Raw genomic sequence first — 23057 nt, 5'->3', positions numbered from 1 at the left:
ACGAAATATTATTGCTACAGAGTTATTTTCAGGCGACTGTGTGTCATTATCGAAGACCACCGCGACTACCGTCGTCATTATAATTACTATTTTTTCATTATATTTTTTATGAACGTTAAAATGGGTAATCAATAACGCACGCGTATATCTGGAACACTGTACAGAGCGCTATACGCTTCTGCTGCCTCGATTATGTAAGCCCGTTAAAAAATCAAACTGTAATTAAGCAAGACATTACTGAGGAAATAATAACCTAACGCACATCTCTCATATGATAGTCGGTCAACGAGCCATTTTGAGATGGTAAAAATGGAACGGATGCGCGTGCGCGTGACAACGTTACTAGGACGTGTGTATGTATCGATAGCAATTTAAGAAAGATGGGTTATCGCGGTTATTTACCAAATTAATTACACTGTGGTTTACGATAATCTCGGTCCATTACATTAAAATATAGGTACGGACGAGGGTCAGGAGTTATCATCGGGTTGACAACGATGACATTATTGTTATAGTGTAACGAGCACAATAAAATCATCGTCGCTATCGCAGCGACCGGAAACGCGATTATCTCCATTTAGGTTCAAACCTACAGTTTAAACATTCAATTTGAACCTGTAGAGATGACACGACATGGTGTAATTATTGGATTACAGGCTGACGCATAGTAAAATCAGTGCACGAGTTTGACAACGTGTTTCTGGAAAGCGATTATGAAATCAAATGGCAATATGACAGGACAGAGTGCGCGTGACGAAATTTTGACAAAAATAACACGACGTGAGAGAGAGAGAGAGGGAGGGATAGAACGGGTCCGTACATATAAGTCCAATATCATTATTGTAGGCCGCCTAATGGCCAACATGTATATATTGTGAACAAATATGTGCAATAATAATAAATAAACGCCCGACCGATGACTACGTCCTTTCAGTGTTTGTCTGACGAATAATAAAACGACTGCCGGTCATTATAAAGGAGAGGGTATATTGCGTATAATGAATGTATAACGGACAATTACAATGCGAAAACAGGGAAATGCGTATGAAATCAAACCATTCCGAAACGGCCAGTGTTTGACTTTCATTGACACAACAGTACATAACTCTCATTATATCGCATATATTATTATTATTATTATTATACACACCAATTCGAGTGTACCTGATTGTATTACAAACGGCGACGGGTCGAGGGGGACGGTTGGTGTTTTCGAGGGGCAGACACGGCGGCGCAAGAATGTAAATAAACATCGATGACTATTTGGCAAAATCGGTGGACTCACGAGAACCTTTGTGGAATAATCGGATCCCCCGAACACGATGAGCTAAACAAACATTGAACATTGTTCTGAACCGATTGATTTAGTAGTGAACGCATGTGTTAACACGCGCCATATTAATATTATTATTAAACGATGATAAAACAGTAAGCGCAATAACACAACGCGGACAATGCATAACAATAAGTAAATCGTCTAGGACACGGTTGTCCTATGCATTCATCGAATACAGCGGCGCCGTCGGACGGTCATGAGCTTTTGACTATGTGAAATTTAGCTGGGCCCACAACAATGCGTTATTAATTACCTATTAAATTATCATCGATTCAACAATAGAATCTGTTTCGGTGAGGTCAATGTGGCCGGCGCACACAGTCATGTGTATATAGAATTTATAATTGTCGATCCGTTTGCTCTTAAAATTTTCCGACCAACAGCGTACAAACGTCGTAACCGGGACGTCGACAAAGCCAATCGTGTTAAAAAACCATACGGTACGGCCGAAAACAAAAACATCATCGGACTCTTTTATCAACGACATCCGGACGGTAAACTATTAATTAAGCGCCGCGTCCTCCTATAGAGTTATCACATTTAACGCAATCCCCATTTTTATTGCAGTTGGAATTAATCGTTTTGACGATTAACGACTCTATACGATCACAGGTCATCATCGTACAGTTCCCGTGTGTTTGTTGAATACGACGTTTACGAGTAGGATTAAAGACTCGATTCTAATTTTCGAAAACGTGACTGCACATAATGTGTCATCAAGACACTAGTGCAATAGATAATAGTATAGACTTTCATGATTTGATTTCCTCCGAGAGGAACTTTGCGACCGGAGAAGAGACTATTGCAATGAAGACGTATAAATTAAAACTTTGTTCTGTGTCGCTGTGTCGTGCGGCGTAGGTATATCCAGTAACCAACAATTCTGATGCCGCGCCATTAGGTTCTAGTGGAAGTTTCGTTTGTCCAAACGAACTTTAAAACAGGTCCGGTAAAATACTCGGGTTGTTTTACAAAAAACGTTACCACTGAAAATTCACCTCGGGACGGAAGACTCGATATCTGGTATTGGCACACGGAAAATCTAACGGATTTCGTGTACGCGAGTCATCGTATCGTTGCAATCCCATAGTGTTCTCAGCACGTGCAGGTAGTAGATTACACTATAGGCGTATACAACACGCAGACAGCATAAGGAGATAGGCTGTGGCACACGGCACCACGCAGTCTGGCAGGTTCGGTCGGACGTCGCCGGGTCCGCACGCCGTAATAACGTACTATTGTATTGTTGTACAGGCGAGTGCACAGTATCCGTGGCTGGATCACGCTGTCCGCGAGGTACGTCCATTGTTGCGCGGGCTCCTCGATGTCTGCAACACGTTTGACGCGTTGGGTCGCACAATAATTATCATTGTCGCCGGTAACCAAACCCGAGTGTTGACACAAACATAAAGCAGCACTCGAAAAGCCTACGCGCACCGTAATTATTACACACGTATACGTGTCCGACAGCGGTCCCGTCTAGTTCGTGCGGGTTTAACGCGGATCGGATTTAGCGCGACCCCAAATCTATTATTTTCCACGTGCAAGACGGCGACCGGAGGAAACACCATATGAAAAACCTACTCGGTCGTGTGACCTTTACGTGTCGTTAACACTCTCCGACGAGATTTCCGTCGCCGAGCCGTTGCGACGGCCAGACTTGTTGGCGTGTACGGTCATTTTTTAACGCTTTGTACGTCCATTGTTTCCTTTTTTTTTTTTTTTGTAACAGGCACAACGCGGATTGTTAGGTAAACACACACGTCACGGCAAACCCAAAATCATAACACGTAGTTGTTGCGAGTGTTCCCCATAGTTTTACACACAACAAACGCTGTGGTGTAATTCATCTTTTCGGTTAAATCGCATCGTATAAATTCACACCGACCTCGGCGTGTCATCGTTTTCTCTCCCAACACACGCTGCACCTATACCGCGATTAATTGCCGCGTTAAGTCCGCGCAGTATAGTTCCTCCCTCGTAAATAGACATACTACACCCTATCTCGATACACGCACATACCCTCCCCTCCGACGGTATACACGCCGCCGCGGCGACGGTTTGATATTTATTACCCGCGCGCACCGCCCCCGCGCCTACGCTGACATTTTATTAGGCCGACGACAAATATAATAATAACACGGTCCCAGGGACGTTTATTACTTTACGAGCGGTTGAGGAACCGCGATAGAGGAAAGAGTAACGCGCCAGTTTTTTTGCGGGCCAGGAAAACCCCCCAAAAAAAAAATTACCAAAGGACTAATAACGAAATGAAAAAAATTAACTGCCGTCGCAAGCACGTCGGGAAACCTATTTTTAGTGCGCGACCGGTTAACGTTTTAATTATTATGATTATTATTACCATCGTTTTACACATTTCTACAAGCGAGTCCTGTACGCCGGGGGACGATAATACAAGATAATATTATTACTATTCGCTTTTATTATTTAAGCACAATACACTCTGTGTGGGATATATTACAACACAGGCGTCGACCGTCAAAAACTCGTCGCGAAATTATTCGTCTCCCGAGGCCAATTATTACATTAAACTAACAAACTGCTAACTAACTCTCGTCGAAACGTTATTGTTATTATCGTCGCTGTGCACATCGAACGGTCGTCGGACAAGAAAATTAAAAACTTTGCCTACGCCGTTTCACGCCAGTCACAACGAACCGCGAGTTGATTTTTTTCCTTGTAGTGACCCTCTCCGGCCCGTGTCAGCATTCCAGAGCAATGTTATTATTTTCATATCTGTGTTTAACGCGATTTTCTTACACAGCTGAAGGTGATGACAAGTAATCAACTCCGGAGAGGATTACACGGCTGCACTGGGCGGAGGAAGCGGGGGGAAATAATATTGTGCGAAAAAAATTATTTATTAAAAGTCGGACAGAGTTAACTTCAGATTTCATAATATGTCTGGTAGCGGGAAAAGGGTTGACAGGTTCTTTCTGCGAGCGGTCGAAAGAACCCCACCCTACTCTACCCGGTCTCTTCTCAGTTTAGACTTGCAACTTTCGCACTTTCCGATATCTGAAATGAAAATCCTTAGAAACCGCCACCTCTCTTCCAATAGGTTTCCTCGCAATCTCTTCGATTACTTAACGAATTTGTCGTCGTGCCAGTGTACACGTCGAATGAAAAATAAAATCGCATCTTCTCCCGTCAAATGTTGTTTACCAACGGTCATAATCCTGTGATATAATAATCCGACAAACACTATCTCAGATTAACTTCACGACTACAACTAAAAATGGTAAACAACGTGTATAATGTTTAAAATCTTTTCTATACATTTTCAAAATAGAACCGTAATTTTTAATAAAATCTTTATACATTTGTAGTCTACTATATTAAAATATCTCTCTTAATATTTTTAGCACTCCCAGGCTCTAGTTGATCTTCCTTGATTTTTATACCTACAGTTTCAGCGAAGTATTTTTATTTATAAAAATTTACAATCAATTTTTTCTATATCGTTTTTTTGTCCCGCATTACGTTTACATTGTACTACTATTGTGGCAAATAAACTATTATGCCACCGATTGGCCATAACCGTCAGTTCAGTTACAGCTCTCTATATTAACGTGGTGGTCTGGGAGTGCCATCCCCGGCGGCTTTGTAAGCCTTACATAAGCTTTTAGCACTGCCTGGATTTTTGATCTCGTTGCGTTATAACAATTGATGCGTCAATCGATTTTACTGGGCGACGAAGCAAAGTTTGAAGTGTAAGCCAGTGTAACTAATGACTAAAAGCGGACGCACCTGTTGACCTTAAATAGGCTCGTACGGTCTTAGACGATTTGTAATGGAACACTCGTGTATCACAATACTAATTATGTTGTTATTTATATATTGTTTGCGTCTATAGTTCGATACCGTTGACAAAGTGTATTCGAAAATGAGAACGAAAAATATCAGTAAGTATCGGCTCATTGCAACAGCCGACGACTGTTTTAGCTTGTCATCGACTCGGATATTCGACGGCGTGGGGAGGAAGAGGTAATGATCGTAAGAATCCCAACGTGGAGTTTAAAAATGGCCTACCGTTACTGCTTCGCATACCACAAATATATGTGTGAGCGATACTGTGCGGTGTCATATAGTCGTCACCATCTTCATCAGTTAATAACCTGTCAACTGCTGTGCCGAGTATAATTTAAGTGTCTACAGATTTGTCAAACTCGGAACGAGACGTGTGCCGGTTACTCGACGGAATACAAAATTTACTGAAATGGTACGCTAGTCAAGTATCGGCTAATAATAATACCAAAGGAATAACAACACGAGACACGGTCGAAATGAACTCGATTTACAAAAATGATAAATCGCCGCGGTTAAAAACGTCAAAAGGGTCCACGTGGAAACGGAAAGCGTTTTAATAATAGATCTGGTTAATAACTCCACTGTTTGATACTAACAAAACGGTCATCGGCGTATCTCATAGCGATACACATAGAAGCATACAAGGTTTCCCTTTAAAAACGAACAGTGTCGAGTTTTCCTTTTGGTCCAGCAATAAATAACTTGCTAAAAAATACAAATCGCGACTACTTCTATTAGAAAGTTTTGCTTAACAACAAACCCTATTAGGAGGATAATATTGTCGTGTTCTGGTAAAATAAGTTATAAAACATATTTAAGGGTATAAACGTGCTCGAAAATACATTAAAGATTTTTCATCTGCTGTTTCAAAATCTCTCAGACAATTTATTACAACGTCGTCGTTGAACGACATCATTTATTTTACAGGCGAGCCGCTCGGGGAAAACGCGCGGGGGGCCGTAAAGTGAGTACATAAAATGTATACCGCGGGAGTGGTTTACCTTTGTTCGGGCGCTGTTGTCCGGACGAGTTACAACGCACAACAATATCGCATTATGTACGCGTGCATATATAGTGCGTTACCGTGCGTAAACGATCGGCGGCGGCGGCGACGTCCCGGCAAGCTCTTGGCGTCTCAGCGACGCCAACGTCTGTTATACCGGTCGCTCCTCTACCACCTCACCACGCCCTGTCCGCTACCGGAATACTGCTCATGGAAGTGCAGTCTTTTAGGGAGCAGAGATAGCAAAGGGAAAACTGCCGTTGCCGCCCGCTCGCGCACCTTATGACAATACCCAACGCACAAACACATCCGTATTTACTGCACTGTCCTACGCACAAGATTCAAGCTGCAGATCCGTGTATGTGAGTGTGCTATATATATACATTTCTTAGTGTGTATACTTTCGCGGAGGGTCGACGCCAAACGTTTCACCTCTGCCGACAAGCTCTTTCTCCTCCTTCCCGTCTCCACCTCGTCACTTTACAAGTTTTCACATGATTTTTCCGGTTTTCCGGAGACCCGTCACAGCCACCGCACGTGAGCGCACTTCCCGGCGCCAAACGCACGGCCGCCCACCTCCCCCACCTGTCTGTACGCGTGCACATGTATCTTCGACATACCATTCCGCCACCCCTCCGCTCGTCGTATCTCCATTAAAATATAAAAAGAAACCCGAAAGTCTACTGCAGATACACAACAAACACACACGCAGTAAGGTTTTTGCCACGGTCGTGAATTATTCATAAGTTGGAATTTAGTGTTTTTTATCTCTGTAAATCTTTGCATAAGTATAGAATTTTTTCATTGTTAAAAAGTCATACGTATTGTGTTGTATATGACTTACAAATGTGTTTCCTTATACAGAAAACAACAATGTCCAACGCATAGGTCGAAATCGACGACTCGCATCAATCAGTTTCAAGAATTCTGAGTAATGTTAAAAAAAGTTAATGCGTGATCCGTGTGACAGGAAAAAAACAAATTAATTGTCGTTAAAAATAAATCATCATACAGCACAGTTAATTTTTTTTTTCTAAAATTTTTCTCAGTCATCAAATTTGTCACTCTGAGGAACTCTGAGAAAATAATGTTTAACGGTGACAAAATGTAAAGGTCAAAATATTGTTATTTATAATTACTAGTGACAAACTAATTTTAAAGATTCGAAATAAAAAATTTTGTTTATAAAATTGTTCAATAAAAATAAAGCCAAACGCAGTGGAACTAGTGTTATTTAGTTGTTAAACTATACGAGTTATTTAACTCGTCAAATACTTTTTTTGACTTTATTTATTATTTTTGTTCTTTTAAATTTTTATTTTAGATAAAACTAAAGATAGAGTGTACTATTAAAAAAAATGTATATCATACAATATTATACAGATAAAATGTAACAAAAATATATAAGATATAGAAACTAAATCATTTCGAGTAAATTAATATTTTTTAATAATACAGAAGTAATAAATGGAAATAACAAAAAGACCATAACAGTTCATATTGATAATCTAAAAACAAAAGTGTTCAAATGAGAATTTCAAGAAATTATATCGTATCATCAATTAAATTTCATGTAAATAATTTATAAGATTTATAATATACGAACTATTTAGGGCACAAGAAATCGGTAATGTTTCTATTTACAAGTGAATCGTAAGTGGTATATAACAAAGAGAAAATAAGAGGTCTAGTATTTTTTTAAGCAATAAATTGTTGTGCGAAATAGTCACCAAGGTGTGCGGCTAAAGCAATTTACTTAGGACAGACCTTTCAAGAGAACGTAAGTCATCGTTAAAAGTATAGGTGTAAAATGCCGAGGGGGAAACTGGGGAGGAAAAAAAACACTGCACGTTCTAAAAGCTTCGGCGAAACTAAATCGTTGAGCATTTGTCTTAATACACACAAAGGGTGTCCAATCCCATACACTCGCACACACTTGGATAACTCGACTTTAATCACGACTTATGACCCGTACACACAATCAACGCGGATTTTTCTTTTAAAAACACAAACGGCGCTACACTGGGAAAGTCACATCACCTCCGTGTGTTTTCTTATGAAAAAAAAATAAAAACACGCCATCGAATAAGACGATTTGTCCGGTTAACAAAAATATAAAGAGGGCCGAAGAAAGGTTTTTGCGTCGACGATTTATCACTCAATTTACTTTTTTCTACGTTCACCTCCATTTCGCAGCCGGACACACATCGCTTGTGCACTGCCCACGGAGTCGTATATCAAATCTGAAGAGGTGCCCGCCCTCTAAGGCATCGCACGATTAATACCCTACGAGATTATACGGTAGCAACCGACTGCGTTGTTTTATAAACGGTCTTCTAGACGCCACACATCTACACACACACACACACACGCGCGCATAATATCGTTTTCCAAAGTATATGTGAGTATTTTATTTTTATTTTTTTGCGTCGCTCATACGTTACCACCCTCGTTTCTTGGCCTCATGCACGGTTTTTGTTTTAAACGCATTATCCATCGCCACTGATGAGAAATCCCATCAATCAATCCCGGCGGCAGCAGTTTTGCTCCTGCGCGTTAATTACTCATCCGGCACCTTTGAAAAACAAAATTTCTCCCTCGGTCGTCCTCCGGGGACACGGTACGCCGTCGTTCTAATTACCTCCATCCGCCCCGCCATCGTTGCATTCCTCGGAAAATCACTAGCCGACTCGGTCCCTAATCCATCTCCATCTGCCGCCTCGCGACGACATCAAGAAGATACGGCCATTACATACGTCGCCCCGAGCCCGACTCTCACCCCCCCCCTCATCAAAACCCTAATCGCCTTGGACCTAATACAAGCGAGCGATCACTTAACTGTGTTTAGTTTAAAATTTTGGCCAAGTTTAATCGCGACGACTCCGAAACGGGCAGCTGACGAACGTCTTACATAATTTAACGTTATGTTTACACGCAATAATGGCGAATATTCGCCGTCGGACATCGTAAATTAGCGGATTAAAAGTCATTAGGGAAAGTACACGGCTCGCCAAGATTCCGTTGATATAATAGGTGAAAATGCGGTCCTTCAAAGGATCCTCCTCCACATGTTTGAGCGCAGTATACGTCGGCGGCGGGCAGCTGCATTCCAAAGCATTGGGTATCTTTGTATACACCGAAGACTTTATGTTGTACGTAAATGGTATGCAAAGAAACTTGGGCGTCACGCTGTCTCTGTCCTCTCTTTCTTCGACCGGAAGCAAAGTTTAATTTCGTGTATCCAATAACCGAAATACCTTAATACGAAGAATCCCGTTCGCGCACACTTAATAGCAGTGTAAAGTACAATGTACTTGGGAACTCTTGACCGTCGTCTTCGAGAAACAATGAGCACGACGGGGGGAGAGCAGCGAATCGTTTAGTTTAATTAAACCGGACCCTCGTAACGAAACGCTGATCAACAGTAACTTCTTACGGGCCTCGAATTCCAAAAAGGGGTTTCCACCGCCGGACATTACCAGTTGTCCTTCAAAAAAAAAAACTCGCGAAGGACTTGGACAACAATTGAAGTAAAAAAAAAAAATCATATTCAAATCGCGAGTCGCGTAAAAAGAGGGACTAATTGAAGTCGCGCGACGATGCGGGTCAATCGACACGCAAATTAGACGGACTTTTTGAAAAGTACTCTTGATAATTAACAATTACCGCTTTCGGCTGATTGCTTGTTTCGTTTTGTTTTTTGTAAATCATTTTATAAATATTCTCTTACCCTTGCATTGCCCACCGTTCAGGCACGGCGCGCCGACAATAATTATATTTCTTTTCTTTTGAAATTAGATTTGCCGGAGTGGAATTAATTAGACGACGACCGCCGCCGCCGCCGTCTTCTTGCCCGCATCTCCACCTCTTTATCCGAAAATATTTATTTTTGTGCAAAAACAACCCTTTTACTTGACCTTACACCAGTGCCGCCGCCGCCGCTCGAAAACAAATCCGACTCGACTTTCCGGGTATAGCGCAGTAGCTCAATTAAGTCTTTTCCTTAAATAAAGCACCGCGGCGCGTATTTTCATTTCTATTAAGTTTTCTCTTATTAAATATTCGCGATAATTTATCAACACCCTCTGGCCTCACGCGTTCTCGTCTCGGCCCGTCCCGCAAATAATTAATTAACGATTGCAGTATTTTTGACTCAAAAATAAAAACTCGGTCCATTCGGTGCGCGGTGTTCGTTCACCTCGGCCCAATAAAAATAACAGAAATAATAAAGTCAATCCGCTGCTACTTACTACGCGCTGATGGATATATTGCGCGGCGGTAACGGCTTTTTCGTATTTTTATATGTATACTTTGATAATACGCCGTGTAAGTAAATGACTCGTGTACGGGCGACGTCGGGGGTTATGAATTATTCATAAACAAGCGGCCGTTATGATGCCGCTAGACAAAGGTAAAAAGAGCAAGCCGCGCGCGACGAAACCGAGTGAGAGATTGCCGCCGTGACGTTGATCGCAGGAGAGCGGATGGAAAACGATGATGGTGAAAAATAATAATAATAATAACGATCCAGAAGACTATCATCTCCGGCCAAGGGAAGAAATGGTCCATGACTTTCGCACGCCACGACTTAAAGACCCGGAATATTATTATTGTTATTTACCCCGCGACGCTTAATGGTTTTTCCACTTCTCCGCGCAACCCTTCCGCCTTTCAGTCACCGGGGTCTATTGTTAAGTACTCGAGGCGTGTCTCGGGCTAAAAAAATAAAACCACCCTGACAAGTGTAAAGATTTGTTTGACACGGAAAAACTCAGGGTTATACATAATACAAACATTAAAAACGACATAAAAAAAATACGCACAAACGTTAAACGTCGTAATGGCCGTATTTTTAAGCGTTTTCAAGGTTTGGAAATGATTAGCGAAACCCCAACGGAAAATTGACTTACTAGACTAGATCGACGTAATAACATTTTTTGGACACTCGCAGGAATAGTAGAAACGCATTTCGTTTCGTTCAATAGGTCTGAAATTTGTTAACGTACGGCCGTTTTAAAGCATTTTACAGTGTCGACATTAGTCGCACTTTGGATAGTTGCCGGTGGATTGGATTATATCAAAACTCGTCTAAAGCCCAAGAAGTACATACAACGGACCGCAGTGTGGGCTGAGAGTTGTTCGTGTACCGCGGGGAAAACGTCTTTTGAAAAGCTTTCCGGCTCTTCTGCCTACTCAAACAACGTGGACGCAGCGAGAGGACAACGACGACCGCACGTACACATCCAGGGCACAAGTAGAAAGGTTTCTGGCACGCCGGCCCGGAGGTACACCGAAAGTTGTAATTATAATAAGCGTATAGAAATAAACGCACAACTACATGGCAACAAGAGTCGCGAAAAGGCCACCGGGCATCCGTTTTCAAGACGAACATCATCCCCTGCGCACCCTCGTCAACGTTCGCACAGAAGAGGTTAACCGCAGAACGGAACTTTACGTCTTGGCGACCGACGACTCTTACGACAAGTTCTATTTGTGCGTGTGTTTGCATGCGCCTTTTCCCCGTTTGATTTACGAATTCAAGTTTAAATTGCGATTGTATTCTGTTCTTCTTGGCCGGACCTTACGTCCACCCCCCGCCCGCGCAAACATCTCCCGTAGCAGTCGAAAACCGGAGGCCTATACACATTTGCAGCCGTCGAAAAGGATACGTACGGAGGATTAGGGGAAACGCGTCCTTTGTTTGTCGTGGCAGGGGGGCGAGGACCGACCGCGACTCGTGACGACAAACGTTAATGGTTTCTTCTCTGACCGACCAAACTCTCGCACAACCATTACACACCGTCGCCATTACACACACATACACAACCCAAAACAGAAGTACCGAGAACGGGGAACGAGAGATCTTTGCACTAAAGTTTGAGGTGGATGCGAAGACGACTTTTGGGTTAATTTAATAACGGCACATTAAAACTACATTTCCTGACCGGCGAGTAGGGACACCGCCGCCCCCGCCGTTACGCGGAAACATCATCGAGTGTACATTATTATACGTGTAGGGAGTGTGCTTAGAGTTTCCTTGGAAATGTCAGTGCAAACGCGCACATGAGATTATAGTAATTGAAACGCACTACAGCTGTTGAAACGGATTGCGAAAACATTTCGTTACACAATATGAGTTGCGAGCAGATAATAAATTTAAATACGGCGAGATTACGATCGGGTCGCCCAAACTATTAACGATGCTCCACGGGAACTTTCGTCTTTCGCGTTTAAAAGAAACGTTTTATACGTTAATAATGAAAAAATAGCGCGGCCGAGTTGTTTGAAGTAAATTGTTATCATTACGCGAAATGAGCTATTTATAAAAATGTCTAAAGAAAAAAAGCAATTATGTGCGGATAAATTATGAAACAATGTACAAAGAAAATGTAATCTCCGATTAAAAATATATACCTACTGTTTTTTTTTTGAGGAAATTAAAAAATGTTTCATACGAAATAATCGTTAAATCTATTTTTAAACCGAACAAGTGGAGAGCAGAAATTTTCGAACACTCGGTGTAGGCGTAATGAATTCGATCGTAGATGGACTTATCATTGACACAAGTCAAAGATACAGCAATTATGGCCAATAGGTACACCGCTCGCATGTGTGAACCATTTAACTTGTGCCGGCGCACACATAAATAGTGTGTTTTTTTCGCACACCGAGAGAGATTGAAAATAGCTTTATGTGGTTTATGACACGCGGACGGCGATTGGCATGTCGGCTAACGCGGGTCCGTTTATATTATTAAATGGCCCGTTCGCGATCATAAAATACAAAGTACGCGGTATTACGTTTCTGAGAAGCATTACGTTGGACGGTTACCAAAAAAACAAGCTCACACGCGCTTGTAAATTACAACACCACACACGCTCACGTCCCGTACGTGACCGTATTCGCGCGCGATTAATAAATTATTGTAAATACACGTTATTGCATTAATAATAAAAATAAAGAAACGCTCACCGAGTCGGTGGTATTCAGTGTGTTCTGCAAATAATTTCATGTCGCCGCGCCCTGTCATTGTTTCTTCGCCTCGTTGATACGCGGTTGGCTCCGGTGGCGACAATAGCCGAGCTGTAATTTTTCGTCCAAACGCAAAAGTCAATTAAAAACAATGTTATCCTCCTCCGGTAGCCAGGGCGATGATCGAGGGGAGGCGGAGGGGTATCGTGAACGGCGGCAGCAAAAGTACCGGGGAAACGTGGTAGCGCCAGAATTACCAAAGGCGCCTGACCGGCGGCGCACTTTGGCCTCTGCCGGATTACTTTTCTTTTCTTATAAATTTTTATACATATATATATTCTTTTTGTTGTCCCGCACAACGTTTTCTTCTTCTCTCTTCACTTATTATTTTCATTCCTTTCAAAAGGAAAAAGGTTCTTTCGCTTTCCTCTTTAACTTGTTTTTTTTTCTATTATTTTCTTTTTTTGAACCGGACAAAAAAAAAAAGTATTATTCGACGAGTATATATAAACTTGTTGGATTCTAAAAATCACCACCGATGTCCCCACATTATATATTTCACGCCTCCGCCAACTTTTGATTAAAAACTTTTCGGCCCGATATTCTTGCTCGTTTTTTATTGTCGTGAGATTCTCTATGGGTGGCGCACGCCGTAGTAGTAAAATCAGACGAGGGTATTGGCCCGGTGGGATAAGGTACCTAAACTCTCAAACCGTCGTCGACCATTCGTATCGATATCAAATATTATTTTATCCGTTTCGCATTACCATTTTTACTTTGAACGAAAACAAACGATTGTAATAATCAAATAAAAATGGACACACTAGAACCAAATTGCTCGTCAAAATCACGTCTCAATGTTCGGCGGACTTTTCGTCGACTGTCTTTTGAATTTTTTCTTTTCATTTATTCCAAGAATTTTTTATTGGCCTTCTCTAATTGTCTCCGGATTCATTAAACGAGCCATTCGAGTGTCAAATGACAACTTCAGTTGGGCCCACCGGACTTTGGATATTCATTATAACCATCGACCGTGATAATTATGAGAATAATCAGCACTTATATGTTATATATATATATATATATATTTGAATCTCTTCCAAAACACGTTTTAAGAGAACGCTTCAATTATTCCAACGACCACTTTTATTTATTTTTCGCGCAAAAAAAAAATAATTCTGCTTGTGCTCGTTGCCGTTTAACAGTTCCTCGAGGTTTCCACGTGAAAAAAAACACGTCACTCGGTACATTTAACGACCACTCTCGCGGTAGAACACACACACACACATGTAAACTAATAATAGTGGACGCGAAGGCAGATGAGGGGCGTTTTGGCAGTGATACAGAACAGTAAAAAATCAGCCAACGTTTTGCAAGGCGCACCTTATTAGAGTGAAGTCGAGTATGATATAGCAGCAACAGAGGAGGACACTGCCAGAAAATAGTACGGTTCTTAACGTCGTAAATCCCTCCTCTCCCTCACTCGCAGCGGAAAACATTACTGTTCCGAACGCATACGATCCGAATTATTATTCAAGTATACATGTGTATACGTCAAACGGACAACAACAACAGCACAATATCAGCCGACCATATATAACGTATATGGTGCTGTATAATCACTCAATCTTAACTGCAAATGGCCTCCGAACCCGTTTGCCGAACGTTTTTATTGTCTGCACGGGCCCGATGTGTATCTTCTGTTGGCCGGAAAATTATTAGCCCGGTCGATGCCAAAAAATAACAACCGGAACAAAACGGTCACGTCGCGAAGTACACACACACACACACACACACACAGTGTTCGGGGGATGGAGTTGAGACATATTATTTGCGAGTGTTCTTTAAACGTGCTTGTACAAGACGCCGGGCGCATGGACAACGCGAGTGCATTTTTATGGACACACAGATACGCCTACCAGGGTCNCAGTGTTCGGGGGATGGAGTTGAGACATATTATTTGCGAGTGTTATTTAAACGTGCTTGTACAAGACGCCGGGCGCATGGACAACGCGAGTGCATTTTTATGGACACACAGATACGCCTACCAGGGTCGCGGGTCGCATTTGCCAAAGACAGGCCGATCTTCTAAACTAATAATGCATCGTCTGGGATATCATTGACAGCGATAAAAATGATTTACGCGATTCGCACAGACACACAGTTACATTAGACGGCTTGGCAGCTTTGACCGTCCGGAAACTGTAGTTAAAAGCTTTTGGTACGACGAGCCGAATACACGGAGATTTTAATTTTTACCCCGTTCCGACATGCGTATCCCTCTGCCCGCGCGATATATACGCACATCGTTAAGTCATAACGACGGTTTTGGTCATTTCTACCGGCGGCAAAGGGTCTTATCTGCTGATTCACCTCCGGACGGGAATACCGCGTATTCGACCGCATCTTCACAGCACCGGATATTTCGGCGTGTCGTTAAGTATCCGCCAACGAGAGTGTAACATTACACCGTTTTAAAGAGGGCCCGGTGATTGTTTTGACCGAGATTGACCCGAGTCGGAGGAGGACGTTCGGTAACAAGCCAGGACGATCGTCCTAGTGCCGCCGCCGGTGGTAATGACTATTTTACACGGTTCCAAATAGCGTTTACACGCGACGATTGTTGTTTCTCTCGACGGAAAGGTCCGAATTTGTTTGGTACCGTGTAACGAATGTGTCCCGTGGGACAGACGGTACTTCTCGTGCAGTGGATTCCTGCAATTACTCACACTACTACACCGCTCGTATTTGTGTGAGCAAAAACCGAGAGTTTTGATTAAAGCGTAAGAGTTTCGTGGCTTATATACATAAGAAACTCGGATTAAAACGGCGCCCCGTACGCCCGTTGTTTTTATGTTATCCTATGCGAGAAAATTAAATAATAAAAAGGAAATGTTTTTATTTGTTGGTCATTTTTTTTTTAACTTATCACTCGCCGTACAAACACCCAGACATGCAGTTTTTATGCTGCTGGTTTTTTTTTATTATTATCAACAATAAAATTCGTGTCAGTCCTGTGAAAAAATCACATCGTCCCAGATTCGGTTGCCGCGTTTATTTTTATGATATCGACTTAGTCACGGGGGCCTAATGGAAAACTGGGCGTTCCCGTGCTCTTCGTTTTCGGTACTTCGACAGTACCACACAAGATATATGTAAGATAGTGCACTATTAAAAAAAAAGACGACTATAATAATAACAATAACAGCCGCACGGCGACAATACAAATGTGACGATCGAGGCGATTCTTAGCGCCCCGGGGGGTGGGTGTCTTCTGTATTCTCACTGTACCCTATTATGCTGCTGCATACACGTCTCCAGTGCTCACCTCTATTTTCGCACTAGTTTCGGGAATAAAGTTAAAACGGCTCCACAGAAGTACACTGGCAGAAAACGTTCAAGAATAACCGTTTGCTTCTTTCCTCGACTTCTCCGTCCACGTCGATAAAAACTTTGTGCGCATATTTCATTCGCATCGATTACATCCAGACAACTTAATTATTGCTTCGGCCTTCAACCCCTGGCCGACATTGCATCCGAAAAGTTCGACCGTTTTATTCGATATGTAAACTGGCTGCGCGTGGTTTAATGTGCCGTAATTCCCAAATATATGGCGATACCACGTGAAATTTATACATTTATGAGAGAAAATTTTCCTACGGGCCAACAACCGCCGCGACGAAATGTACTGTATTTCGGTGAAATTACTTTTAAGCTATCGGATCGGATCGCTTGAAAAGTTTAGACGTTTAAACTTTTTGGTGTTTTATAATTGTGCGTTCAAATTTCTGCCGATGGTTTTGACATAAAAAAAAGAAAAAATCCAACTGAAAAGAAAAACATTAACCGCTTTTCAGGCAAACTCCGCTGTGTGTCGTTTGTCCTCGACGAGCACGGAACCCTTAAACTACACTCTTATTCTCCCCTCCTCCGTTTTTATATTAATCGCCGCTCATTTAGACGTCGACTTTTAATTAGCCGTAAACTTTGGATAAAACTATCGTACCTACATACAGAAGGGCCGACGGTGGAAACACAGTCTTATAAACTTTGTCTGATAATATATACGCGCACTTTGAGTTTGAGAGATAATAATTCACCGCTACGTTTGGGCTTTAAGGATGCGTTAAAAAACCTTTCAGACGTTTAATTGCCGAGCATTAATATCCTAAGAAGTTTTTGTAAACTGTACTTATATATATATATTTATAATTTATAAATTATACGGAATTATTAAACGACGCAAAAGCACTTACCTTTGTCACAGTCCATGAGCGTCACGTTTGTTTCTCTTTTTACTCTGTTGTCGATAATCACTTTTTTGTCATCTACCGCACATCTCTCCTCGTCTCCATCTTTACGTCCGGCCCCCCATTCATCGTTTGCCGACTACACCACGTGCCATGTAAAACAAAACAGGTAAATAAATAATTAAACGGAAATTTTAAACAGTTAATAGTTGGAGCAGTAAATAAATAAAACTGATTAATGAAATATTTTCGCTAAAAGCAATTCGAACTTCATGCAATCGAACGACATACGAAGCAATTTATCATAATAATATTGTAAACGGCAATGAAATTCCGTTTTTATTGCGCTAAACGTTTTTTATAAGACCGTTTATGATGTCTATGAATGCATTGCGTGTAAATCATTGGTAAAATATTATCTTGTATATTTTTTTCAGTACATTAACCTAGAAATATCTTATGATTTTAATTGGATTGATCAAAGATATATAGCGAGCAAAAAAAAAAAATATTGTGCGTACATAATTTCAAGTTGCCGTCATGTATATAGTAATTGTGTCGCGATAAAAGGGTTCTGAAAAAACTACAGTGGCCTTATGAAATGTCGAAAACATCCTCTTTGGCGCATAACTACAGTAGTGCCAGTTTAATTGCACTTATTTTCAACTACATAATTATGTTTAATATGTTTATTTATACGGTTGAAGGCCTAATAACAACTTTTATTACATCTATCATAATATAAGGTTTACTGCATGTGAACTTTAACGGAACGTTGAAAGATCTCTTGCAAACATAACCTAGTTTTTATTAAACAAAGTTCTTAAGGGTTACCTCGCTCAAAAATGTTTTATTTTTATCGAGTATTATTACGCATTTGACGACACATGCACATATCAATTATTTTCTGAAACAAATAGTAATTATAAATCTGATGAAGTTGACGTTTAGATTGAACATTTTAAAACGGTTCTCAGAATAAATAGCTATTAATGTGTTTGCGCGATAAATTTTATTTTTTCGTGTCGACAAAATTATTAATTCTAATTTCGCAGTATGTGTGTAATCGCCACAAACACAATATAAACATCAGCTCATTTATCACCGGCCGCCGCCAAGACAATGTTAACGTGCGTTTTCCAAAAGGAATATCTCTATAAGAATTTGAAAAATCTCCAATAATTACCGTAGACGAGTCTTTAGTGTTGTGGTCCTCGGAGATGGCTGTTCGGCGTGCGCCGTCAAGTTGTCCCTTAAAACCGCTATTGTCAGTGTCCGACAACAAGGGCTGGTGATTGTGATTGGTGTCCGGGTTGATGATGAGCTCGTCATCCTGTTCGCACAGTGTCATACCTTGTAGATGTCCGCCGACGATGTCACAGTCTTCGGTTTCCACTGCAAAACATATAGAGAATCGTAAACGAACAATGTACTCTTGCAAAAGTTTTTACATTTTATGTCGTAAACTTTATTCGGGCGTATTAGGCACGCGATAGATATCGGAAAGAGATAGCAACGGATTAGGGTGGACACAATCAAGCCGAAACGCATTTATAGGTTATATTATTTGGGTTCAGATAAATAGCATCGATACCCGGCGCAGTATAAATTGGACGGACGAGGAAACGGCGGCAATAAAAGAAAAGCGAAATCGTCGTGCGCTTTAACTACACGAGGACATAAATCATATTTTAAATTAGCAACGGCAGACGAACGCGGAGAGAGGGACGACGCCGAATTTATGGGCAGACGGCCCTCCTCTTGCGACGAGGTCCACCTTGGAGTTTCCGCAACACAAGCACTACTCGGCTTGTCGTCGGTCACCTCGTCGTCGCACACGGCTCCCCTTTGGAAAAACTCTTTTGGTACATTAAGTTAAGTGACCCTCTCACCGACGACAGGGTCCGTCATTTCGATGGCGATATTTCATACGCCGTATATGCGCACGCACTTAAGCCATTATTGTGTGTGCACTGTATAGACGGTAACGAGCGCGTCGTGTAAGCGCTATAAATATCACATCCGGCTCATAACGTTCACGGATATTTATTGACAACAACATTATTATGCAGAGCGTTGAACTAATGTAATATTTTAAATGGGCCAGGATTTTTGCGACAATCCCATAAACCGCAATCGCTCTCAATTGAAATCGCACGCACCTCCTCGTTATTGATAACGAATTGTATGTGTTTCGCAGGCATTGTATTATTTTTACGGATCACCGCTGTCACGTGTACGCCGCTGGCTGATGAGCGGAGTAATTAAGTCCGCACGGAGGTATTGAAAGGGTTTCCCCTAAGCGGACATGTACGGGTCGAGCTGTTGGAAGGGTTGTAGTACACACGGCAGGGAGAGTTCCCGTCGAATTAGCAATCATGTCAATCCATCCGAAACCAATCAACCCGCCGCTGTTGTTTTTCTTCTTTACACACACTCGCACACGTAAACACTAATGACACTGCACACCACCGACGTCATGATAATACAGCGACGACAGATGGCTTCCCCCTACCGGATCGCACATATACAACTGTTATTATTATCGAGACCCACTCGGTATTTATCAATAAACGCAATCGAGAAGCGGATACCTTACAAAAAGGTCATCGTCACCTTTTTGCTCGACTCCTCCTCGGTCAGTATAATGAAGGGGCAGAGGGAGCAATGATCAGAATACATACATATTTGATTTGGACACGTCGAAAATAAAAGGAAACTCGCAATCCACGACCATGTGCCTTTCAGCGCACTAAAGTTGTCCGGGGGAGTTTTGACATTAGGTCGCCATTGTATTGGGCGCGTGGCCGAGATCAGCATATAGGACAGTAACAACAATAATACGACGTATATAAAAAAAACTTTCTTTGACAATATTACATATTCGCAAACATGTGAAGTATAAAGGGAAATATTGTTTGTCGTGTCGACGTGGATTTATTTGTATTTTTTTTTTTTCATACAATTCCATTGAACATTGCGCGCACACATACAAGCAAAACTAAAAAGTCGAAATGCGCGTACAATGCTCACCTATACTACACACAGCGTGTACCTTTGTATACGTTGAACAAAATATGTACGACACGAAGGGCCAACAATAAAGGTTACAAACGTTTTTTTTTTATTTGTTTTAATTTATAGTGCTGTTGGTTGCAGTGGTGTGTGTGCCAATGACTTATGCATCGTATACGTGATACAACGCGTTTGATACCACAAATAAACAAAAAATACATATAACTAACGGTCACTAGAACAAAAGTCAAAACGTACGTGTGACTCTAATCGGGGGATGAGCGTTGGTATAATAAAAATACAACAAAAACTACCACCGCATGTACAAATTAAGTGCCCCTACTCTCAGTTCTCACCGAGCGGACGGTGAAAAATTGCCGTCGGTTTTCCAAAATTTATTTATGTGTTCCCTCCCCAGGCTCACGCTCGTGTATAAATTACACGTGTTTACGTGAGCCCATCGTTATTATGTCACCATAATAGCGACAAATACGTGGACTGTGTATCAAAATAATAAATTAAAAAAGTAACTGCGGACAAACCGTTTTTGCATAGAATTTCATTTGTGAGATACGTTATAAATGCGATTAAAACGTGCAGAATTGAAAAAATACCAAACGGTGTTATTGAACGAATAAATAAATAAAAAGTTTCCCGAAATTATGCCAAAGTGCTATCAAACAAAAAGAAATGTTCAACACATTTACTTAAAAATATCAATTAAAACCAAAATACTTAATTCTGAAAGCTACAAAAATATACTAAATAAAATGACAAAAATCGCCCCGTCAATTCCTTACGTGACATTTTAAAAGATTAGGTGTAACGATAGTTTTTCTAATTATGTTTTCCTTCGTACGAGTGCGGCAACATAATCCGTGGCAACGATTTTTCCTCGATAGCTTTCAATGGAATGAAAACCGCCACAGTGGCGTCGCGATGATAATAATAGTAATAATGGCAGTTCTATCTTCGCGATAGGAAAAAAAAATGTCACGTGAGCCCCACCGTTTTATACTCGAGCGTCGGGGGGGGGGGGGGGGAGAGACTATAATAACATTTTTGGCAATAGCTTTTCGTATAATAACACGGCGGCGATGTATGGACAAGCGTGCCGGCGCATCGGACCTAAAGATTTTCTTGGGGCCAATATCGTTATGTGTTATTTCCCCACCGTGCACATGCATTCTTCGCGTCTCACGTTGTACGAGAAAACTGTCTATAAAAACAATAATGATACCCCACACCGTTAAGTCGATAAATAACGATAAAGATAATAATATACAGCGCCATCCTTGTCTCTCCGAAGCTATGTGTACATTAATACTTACACATATGGGAGAGGTGGTAATCATCAACGCCTTATAATAGCAGATTCTAAAATCTTTACATTTCAGTATTGATGAACTGATGACATTCTACATTCGACTATTTTTAACATTTTTAGAAATTAACTATTTAACGATACTCATTAAATAGATTTAATCTTTAACAGAGATTTTTAAAGCCGCTAGCAAAAATAATCACTTTGTTATTGCAAAACATTCCACGATCGAACTTGTGCCCACGAAAACCGAATCCGTAATATAAATGTCACCCCAATCAAACAAAATAAATAGCCAACTAATTATTTATACAGACCCATATTACTATTTAAGCAGACGTTTTTTTTCCTCAAAATTGTAAATTAACAAATGCTGTTAACAAACTATGATAAAAACACGCGCGAGACAGATAAATGTTTACATGTCGACAAAAAACACGTTTATTTTGAAAAATTAAAATGTGAATTTTGCTTAAAGAAGCTCTACTCTTTGGAGTGGTCATTAACATAAAAAGGGTTCCAAAGACGCAAAATAAATNCCATATTACTATTTAAGCAGACGTTTTTTTTCCTCAAAATTGTAAATTAACAAATGCTGTGAACAAACTATGATAAAAACACGCGCAAGACAGATAAATGTTTACATGTCGACAAAAAACACGTTTATTTTGAAAAACTAAAATGTGAATTTTGCTTAAAGAAGCTCTACTCTTTGGAGTGGTCATTAACATAAAAAGGGTTCCAAAGACGCAAAATAAATCGTGTTGACGACTCTTTTGAGTTTTCGACGAGTTGATATGAAGAGGGTCGCTGTGGTGGATTCAAGCGAAATAACCGCATTTAACACGAATTTGCTTCGTCTTTAATTTTGCACGACTTCTTGGCCAAAATGGCCATCATGTGTCCTTTGTGGTAAATTTGGCATACGGCGACCATGTCCAGACCGCACTGGGCAAACTGCGGACAGAAAGAGTCAAAGCAAAGGGTTCCGTCGCGACGGGGAGTTGTAATGGGACGAGGAAAAGTAGTTTTTTGAAAGGCGTTCGCCGAGAATAGGCCTTGCATTGCCCGGACGGGCTCGCGCCAACGTATATACGTTACACGAGGCGGCCGACAGGAGGTCGTTTTTAAGTGGATTACTCGATCCATGGCCGGGGCGTACAGCGATAATTTGACGGACGGCATCGGGGATTATCCAACGATGCGAGATATCCGGGACGAAAAAACCCCTACCCGAGCGCGTGTATACGGACAGACAGGGCGTAAGTCAAAAAGACTTGGCGTGCATTAACGTGATTAACAACAATGGAAATACACGGGACCTGC

At 41.3% G+C, this 23057-nt stretch overlaps 1 protein-coding gene across 1 annotated transcript in view; it reads right to left on the bottom strand.

Annotated features, from left to right (window-relative positions):
* The window catches only part of LOC126907612 (zinc finger protein 1), a 114962-nt gene that overhangs the window by 32644 nt on the left and 59261 nt on the right, over positions 1-23057 (bottom strand). The window contains exons 2-3 of the mRNA XM_050689012.1: positions 18579-18787; positions 17399-17531 (exon numbers count right to left, since the gene is read on the bottom strand). Coding sequence (XP_050544969.1) covers positions 17399-17531; positions 18579-18787 — 342 coding nt within the window. The remainder of the gene's footprint in view (positions 1-17398; positions 17532-18578; positions 18788-23057) is intronic.

Source organism: Daktulosphaira vitifoliae, unplaced genomic scaffold, assembly GCF_025091365.1.
Source record: "Daktulosphaira vitifoliae isolate Bord-2020 unplaced genomic scaffold, ASM2509136v1 Scaffold_5, whole genome shotgun sequence".
NCBI lineage: Eukaryota > Metazoa > Arthropoda > Insecta > Hemiptera > Phylloxeridae > Daktulosphaira > Daktulosphaira vitifoliae.
This window is presented reverse-complemented; position numbering and strand designations above follow the sequence as displayed.